At 39.7% G+C, this 8,771-nt stretch overlaps 1 protein-coding gene across 1 annotated transcript; it reads left to right on the forward strand.

Annotated features, from left to right (window-relative positions):
• Positions 1 to 6,653: 6,653 nt before the first annotated feature.
• On the forward strand, positions 6,654 to 7,598 carry LOC308339271 (olfactory receptor 2B6-like; the record flags this gene model as incomplete). Its single annotated transcript, XM_080797754.1, has 1 exon — positions 6,654 to 7,598. The coding sequence occupies one exon, from the start codon at positions 6,654 to 6,656 to the stop codon at positions 7,596 to 7,598; it is 945 nt and encodes a 314-aa protein (XP_080653880.1).
• Between the last annotated feature and the right edge of the window lie 1,173 nt (positions 7,599 to 8,771).

The raw sequence follows: 8,771 nt of genomic DNA on the forward strand, positions 1-8,771 counted from the left end.
CTATAAACATTGGGGTACAGATGGCCCTTCTATTCACTACATCTGTATCTTTGGGGTAAATACCCAGTAGTGCAATTGCAAGGTCATAGGGAAGCTCTATTTTTAATTTCCTGAGGAATCTCCACACTGTTCTCCAAAGTGGCTACACCAGTTTGCATTCCCACCAGCAGTGTAAGAGGGTTCCCCTTTGTCCACATCCTCTCTAACACACGTTGTTTCCTGTCTTGCTAATTTTGGCCATTCTAACTGGTGTAAGGTGGTATCTCAATGTGGTTTTGATTTGAATCTCCCTGATGGCTAGTGATGATGAACATTTTTTCATGTGTCTGATAGCCATTTGTATGTTTGTCGGAGAAGTGTCTGTTCATATCTTCTGCCCATTTTTTTTAATTTCTTGATTTTCTTTTCTTTTTTAATTAAATTTTTTATTTATTTTCAGCGTAACAGTATTCATTGTTTTTTCACCACACCCAGTGCTCCATGCAATCTGTGCCCTCCCTAATACCCACCACCTGGTTCCCCCACCCTCCCACCCCGCCCCTTCAAAACCCTCAGGTTGTTTTTCAGAGTCCATAGTCTCTCATGGTTCACCTCCCCTTCCAATTTCCCTCAACTCCCTTCTCCTCTCCATCTACCCTTGTCCTCTATATTATTTGTTATGCTCCACCAATAAGTGAAACCATATACATGAAGGAGTATAGCCTCCTGTTTTTCACATCCTTCACAATTTTTTTGAACTTCATCGCTTATTTCTTTTTGTTTCATTTTGTCTATAGTATTTGTCTCGGCAGAAATTTTACTTTTATGTATCATATACCTCAGTCATTTTAAGGCCACTGAGTTTTTAGTGATTCTGCGTGATTGTAGATTTTTTGCATGAAATCTTCTTCCTGCACTTACATTTTTCAGTCTTGGAATGAATTTGAAGGTAGGAATTTGTGTTTGTTTTTGTTTTTTTTTTTCAAAGACTTTAAGCCCATTGGCACAACCACATTTCTAGGTTCTCTTGATGATATGAATTTTCACCCTCATGGTAAAGTAAATCTCCACACACAGTTGGGTTCATTTCTGAAGCCCATTATAAAAATACTCTCAAAATCTCAGACAGTTTGTTTCACATGATAATGTGAGATCAAGTTAACTCAGGAGTTCTCATAACGGACATCTTGTGATAAAGAAGCACAGAGTTTGACAGATGTGGTGTATTTGGACAATCCTAGCAGTCTCACGTCCACTGTGCATTCTACAGTCCAAAGGTGTAGAAAGAAGGGAAAAGAAGGAAGGAAAGAGGGTGTGAAATGGTGTAAAGAAAGGAGATACAGAGAAAAGCATATGTTGAATGCTAATTTTGATGGCTCAACTAAGGAGTTTGGGTTGGTAATGCTCAATAACTTGGAAGAACAAAAACTAGATGAAATTTGGAAGCATTTGTTTTATTTCCAGTCCACCCGGTTGTGATCTTGGGCAAGTTCTTTGATTTTTTTGGAGTCTGGGCATTGCCTTCAGCTAAATATGCAGGTGAATAATTGGAATATATTTCCCTAACTTATGCTGTGACTATGACTACCAAATGAATTAATATATACCTTACATTTATTAAATATCCTATATGATAAATATAAGTAAAGGGAATGAAGAGGGAGGGAAATATGAAAATATCATATTTTAGAAAGATTCCTTTTATACCTGAATAAAGCTGTCCCATTTTTCTCAGAATAGTAAGCATATATAAAGGATAATTTTACCTACTTCATAACCAATATTATAAAAATAATTTTGACAACTGCTAAAACCAAGTTTTAATGGAATTAATTTGATCCCTCTGAGGTAACTCTGAACTCACCCAAAGTTTGTATTTTGCTAAAAACACTGTCCTGATTCCTTCTTACGTTGTCTCATCTTCTGGTCCCTCTGGTTCTTCTCTCCTGGACATGTTGGCAGTGGCAGGCATTAATTATGCTGAATCTCAGAGGCTTACATAGAAGTCGTGGCATGGAGACTCATGGGAGAGTGCCCTGCAGGACCACAGTTCCGAGGATGGCCATAACTGGGAGTTAGCATCATGATGTTGACTCTTCAGAAGGTGAGGAGAGTTGGATTGAGACTCCACAGAACATGGAAGAAATCTGAACAACAGACCAGGGTTGGGTATCACGTTTGAGTCTGAGGTCAGTCTTTCATAACCACCCATGTCTCTGTCTCAAGCAAACAAACAAGAGAGCTTATAACCTAGTGCCAGCTAAACACAGAAAGGGTTTGGCGAGGAAGGAGAGCCAAAATCAAAGGTTACTGTGCTTTGTTGTCCATACAGTGGGATAAAGGAAACATCAGGGATAGAAATGTAATGAAAAAAATAACTGTTGATTTCACAGCTACTTACATGTTGATGTTGATTTCACAGCTACTTACATTTTTGCTTGAGAGAAGAACAATGGAATTATGGAAACTGTACTGATGTAGAATTCAAAATCATGTATCATTCAAATCTTTGCTTCTGAATTTACCAGATCTATGTTCTTGGGCAACTCCTATAACCTCTTGATGGCTGAGTTTCCTCTGGTCCATCATTAAAAAAATTTACTTACTTTAGAGGATTATTATGAGTACAAAACAAACACCCACATAAGGAGGGTCATATATATGCAAAAAAGTAAATATATATATGTGTGTGTGTGTGTACACACACATATACAAATATACATAAATTATATATATATATATATTATAGAGTGTTAGATATAAACATTCTAATATTTGCAGACCTTAGTATAAATTATTTTGTTATAAGGAAAGCTATGGAAAAATGCAGTTGTTACTATTAATGTTACTTACCTTTGTAACCTTGTATTTTCATTTGAATATTTTTTATTTATTTCTTTTCTGCATAACATAATTCATTGTTTATGCACCACACCCGGTGCTCCATGCAATACGTGCCCTCCTTAATAACTACCACCAGGCTCACTCCTCCCTTCACACCCCTCTGCTCCAAAACCCTCAGTTTGTTCTTCAGAGTCCACAGTCTCTCATGGTTCATCTCCCACTCTGATTTCCCCCAATTCACTTTTCCTTTCCTTCTCCTAACGTCCTCCATGTTATTCCTTATGCCCTGCAAGTAAGTGAATATTTTAAGATATGCCTTTTTACCGCTCCTCTAGACTGAAACTGCTATATACATTACAAAGTTTGTGGGTAATAAGATACTGATTTTGTGTAGAAATTGATTTTATGTAGCTCTGAGAGGGCTACCATTCAAACAAATCAAAGACAGCTTAAGTCTGTGACAATTTAGAACAAGGGAATCCAATGGACAGCACTGCATTAAACCAAAGAGAAGATTTTTAGACAATCACATTAAGAATAAATACCTAAAGTGAATCAGAGGTGAAATAAATACCTAAACATGGGGGGAAAAAAAACCTTGCAATGAGTAAATTAAGACACATGTAAACTCTGCATAGGCTTCTTGGTCTTGGAGCAAAAATGTAGATGGTGTATCAGTGAGACCTACTGAGGTCATGAGTGAAAGGAAATCATAACATCAAGATGCTAACAAAACCTAACATATCAGAACACCAAAGGGAAGAGTTTCAGGACTGCAGGTTTCAAAGAATTAATTAAAATGTGGTAAATGCCTGTCAGCTAACCTTACTTCTACAAGTCACATCCTTACTCTTGGAGAGTATATACTCAATCCAGTCAGGAAAGTAGGCCAGGAATACAACAGAAATGATAGATGATAGATAGATGATAGATGATAGATGATAGATAGATAGATGATAGATGATAGATAGATAGATAGATAGATAGATGATAGATATGTATCAAAGGAGTATTGCAAGTAGTGTTCTGGAGGATTAGTAAAGAAGAGGGAAGAGGGTGGGAAATACTTAGGGACCCTTTTCACTTGAGATGATCCCTACAGGATGGAGTGTAGCAGGAGTTCCCACAAAGGGAGAAGTGTAGATGGTCTGGATTGTGGGACTGTCCACGTGGTTGTAGCCATTATGACTGCAGTATGATTCTTGAATCTAAGGTGCATTATAATATAATCTGCTCGATATGGAGATTCGCTGAAGAGTTTTGAGCTGACATGTGCATGGTAAAATCTGAATTAAGAAAGACTCTTCTCCAAACATGCTAGGTTGCTATGAAGATGAGAGCAATTGTAAGCAGGAAGATTGGTTTGGAAGCTAGAGACTATGGAACATTGAACTGTAGTCTACTTGTCTGTTGTGGTGTGTCTGAATAGATACAGATTTAAAAGATTGATCTGACAGAGAGTGTGAAAGAATGAGCCTAGCTTGACAACCTGACACACAGGCAATTGCAATTCAAAGATAACCGCTGGGCTCTGGGCACTGAAACAACTGTGGCTCCATCCATAAAACAAAGATGCTGTATGTGAGAAGGATGGGTAATGAGCTCAGTTTTGGATTTAGTGATTCTGAGGTCGGGCTTGAGGCAAACACATCTTCCTGACACCTGTCATTCATGTCCCCACTGTCTGATTCCATAACTCAGTGAAACCAGCACAGGACACTGACCTGGTGCCCAGGTGCACTAATCTTACCTGTTGGATGGCAAGAAGAGTAAAAGTAAACAGAGGTTCCTGGGTCATCGTCTTAAACAATCATCCATTTACTGCAAATACCACATACACTGTGTACACATGCACAGAAAAAGGAAAATCCTGTACTTTAGGGAACTCATAATTAGGGAAATAAATAATAACTACTAATAGCTATTGAAATGTTAACGTATGAAAAGAACTGAGTTACATACACAATTTATATTATATCACTCAGTCCTGTGAGAAAACTATGCTCGTTTTAAAGAGGAGGATACAAAAGCACAAAACAGATGATGTGACATCTCCAAAGTCACACAGCTGGCAAATGGAATGTCCAGGTTTGAAGGAAGGAAAATGCCTTGTATAAAATAACTAGAAAGAAATACTAGATGAATTTGCCATGATATTGGAGCAAAACTGAAAGGAATTTAGGATTTTTAGAAAACAGAAAAATTAGTCATTGGATTTTTTTTTAATTTTAATTCAGGCATAGTTAACAGGCAGTGTGATATTAATTTCAGGTGTATAATATTATAGTGATTCATCATTCCCATACATCATCCAGTGCTCATCATGACAAGTGTCCTCCTTCATCCCCAGCACCTATTTCTCCCATTCCCCACCCACCTCCCCTCTGGTGACCCTCAGGGTGTTCTCTGTAGTTAAGAGTCTGTTTCTTGGTTTTCCTTCCTCTCTCTCCTTTTACCCCTAAGTTCATCTTTCTTTCTTAAATTCCACATAGGAGTGAAATCATATGGTATTTGTCTTTCCTGAATGACTTACTTTGCTTAGCATAACACCCTCTAGCTCCATCCATGTCACCAAATTGTTTATAATACAGAAATTGAGTGGTCTGTTTGGGGGAGTGGTCAAGAGGCCTCCAGCAATAGGCATATGTAACAGTGAGTAAGAGGGGAGAATAAACGGGGAGCTTTACATTTAAATGATTATCCTGAGTTGTTGGAGATTCATATTCAGACCCGAATTTCAGGGAGCCAACTATCTGAATCTCTTTCTGTTTTTTTTTTTTTTCCTGAATCTCTTTCTGGTGATCTCCCTCGGAGGTAAAAATCACGTCACATTCATCCAGCTATTCTTTTTTCTTTTTCTTTTTTTTTCTTTTCTTTAATTTCTTTTCATTGTTCCAGAATTCAGTGTTTATGCACCACACCCAGAGCTCCATGCAATATGTGTCTTCCACAATACCCACCACCAGGATCTCCCAACCACCCACCACGCTCCACTGCAAATCCTTCAGTTTGTTTCTCAGAGTCCACAATCTCTCATGGTTCATGCCTGGAGCACTGGTTGTGGTGCATAAACAATGAATTCTGGAACACTGAAAAGAAATTTTTAAAATAAATTAAAATTTTTTTAAAATTTTTTGAAAAGAAACAAGAGCATTGAATGACACATCCAGATATTTTAAAGCAACATTTTCACAGCAAGCAAGGTTTTGTGGATTGTTTTGTGTGTATGCTAACTTTTTGTTTCTTATCTCTATTTTAAAATTTTCTGAATAGGATCAGCATTTTGCTGGGAAGGGATGAGCAGGGTCTGAAACTGCATCCTTTCAACCCATAGAATGTGTGCAGTGCTTCAGTTCCCGTGAAGATTCTGACCAGGTCAGTCTGAGGAAGACAGAGATCCACCTGCCCCTTCCAGCTGATCTTTGTTTGACTTGTATCTGAGAAGCTCTGCTTTAGTCCATAATCTGTTGTTGCCATTAAATATCGGTGTCAAGTACAGTTGATAGGAGTTCTACTGAACCTTTTTAGAAGATCAAGAATTGTAAAAGGAGTGAGTAGCTAACTGAGAGGCACCCATAAAAGAAGCCAAGTTTCCCATTTTGCTGGTGCTCTCTTTATTCTTCCCTTAGTAATCTTTCAAAGTTACATTGGCAATGTTGACTCACCATCTTACCATACTCAAGGTATGGGTGCAGATTACAGCTGAAATGAGAATTTCATCTCACCAGCTCTTGTCCCTACTTCTCCGTGGCTTCCTTTTACCACTGACACCCATCCGTAGCAGTGGGTATTTAGATGTTCCAGCTAGAATTTCACCTGTTAGCGACAATATGTGGATCAACAATCAGAGCTCACAAGATGATTTTATCTTATTGGGATTCTTGGACCGTCCCTGGCTGGAGACACCACTCTTTGTAATCTTCCTGGTGGCCTACATCTTTGCCCTATTTGGAAATACCTCTATTATCCTTGTTTCCTGCCTGGACCCCCAGCTTGACAGTCCCATGTACTTTTTTGTCTCGAATCTATCCCTACTGGACCTCTGCTACACTACCTGCACTGTGCCACAGATGTTAGTCAACCTTAGGGGAAAAGATAAGACCATTAGCTATGGTGGCTGTGTTGCCCAGCTGTACATTTTCTTGGCCTTGGGTTCTACTGAATGTATACTGCTAGCCATCATGGCCTTTGACCGTTATGCGGCTGTTTGCAAGCCTCTTCACTACCCAATCATCATGAGTCAGAGACGCTGCATCCACATGGCCACTGGGACCTGGATCAGTGGCTTTGCCAACTCCCTTGTGCAGTCCACTCTCACTGTGGTGGTCCCACGGTGTGGACATAGGGTGATAGACCATTTCTTCTGTGAAGTTCCTGCCCTTTTGAAACTAGCATGTGCTGATACTCATGTGAATGAGGCTGAGCTCAATGTGCTGGGGGCACTGCTACTTCTGGTGCCCCTCACCCTCATCCTGGGCACCTATGTGCTCATTGCTCGGGAAGTAATGAGAATCCACTCAGCTGAAAGTCGCTGGAAATCCTTCAACACCTGTGCTTCACACCTGCTGGTGGTGTCTCTCTTCTACTTCACAGCCATCAGTATGTATGTCCAGCCTCCCTCTAGCTACTCTCATGACAGGGGGAAGATCATGGCTCTCTTCTATGGGATCATCACGCCCACACTCAATCCATTTATCTATACACTGAGGAACAAGGATGTGAAGGCTGCCCTGAGAAGGGCACTGACCAAGGAGTTTTGGATCAAGACGAGATGATCTCTGGAAAGGAGACCCATGAAGCACAGATAGATGTGTTTTCCTCCCTGAGAGGATCCTGGGCATGAAAGTGATGAGAGAATGGTACATCAAGTGCCACAGAGTTCACAGATGGAGCAGGACTGGAAAGAAGCAATAAGTCTGGGTGATCTCACAGTTGTCATCAACTTATGAGAATACCTGGCTTACAATATGAATCCTATCAGGTCTTGTCACCTTGATTGCTCTAACTACTAGTTAACCCTAATGGCTAGCTAATTTAGTGTCGGGAGGAAATTGGTGTAATAACTAGAGAAAAATATATTTAGAAAGTTTAGAAAACACATTTGGTGTAAATTATTTCCAAATGAAACCCAAATAAATTATAAATAATCATATATTTTTTAAATGTCACTGCTGTCCTGAGTCAACTTTTTTTTTTATCCATAATTGGCTTTTTTTTTTTTTCAGCATAACAGGATTCATTGTTTTTTCACCACACCCAGTGCTCCATGCAATCTGTGCCCTCCCTAATACCCACCACCTGGTTCCCCCAACCTCCCACCCCCCGCCCCTTCAAAACCCTCAGGTTGTTTTCAGAGTCTGTAGTCTCTCATGGTTCACCTCCCCCTCCAATTTCCCTCAACTCCCTTCTCCTCTCCATCTCCCATTGTCCTCTATATTGTTATGCTCCACAAATAAGTGAAACCATATGATACTTGACTCTCTCTGCTTGACTTATTTCACTCAGCATAATCTCTTCCAGTCCTGTCCATGTTGCTACAAAAGTTGGGGATTCGTCCTTTCTGATGGAGGCATAATACTCCATAGTGTATATGGACCACATCTTCCTTATCCATTCATCCGTTGAAGGGCATCGTGGTTCTTTCCACAGTTTGGCGACCGTGGCCATTGCTGCTATAAACATTGAGGTACAGATGGCCCTTCTTTTCACTCCATCTGTATCTTTGGGGTAAATACCCAGTAGTGTAATTGCAGGGTCATAGGGAAGCTCTATTTTTAATTTCTTGAGGAATCTCCACACTGTTCTCCAAAGTGGCTGCACAGACCCTCAACTCTATGGTCAAATAATCTTCGACAGAACAGGAAAAAATATCCAGTGGGAAAAAGACAGTCTCTTCAATAAACAGTGCTGGGAAAACTGGACAGCCATATGTAGAAGAATGAAATTCG

This window comes from Martes martes (assembly GCF_963455335.1).
Source record: "Martes martes genome assembly, chromosome: 2".
Lineage (NCBI taxonomy): Eukaryota > Metazoa > Chordata > Mammalia > Carnivora > Mustelidae > Martes > Martes martes.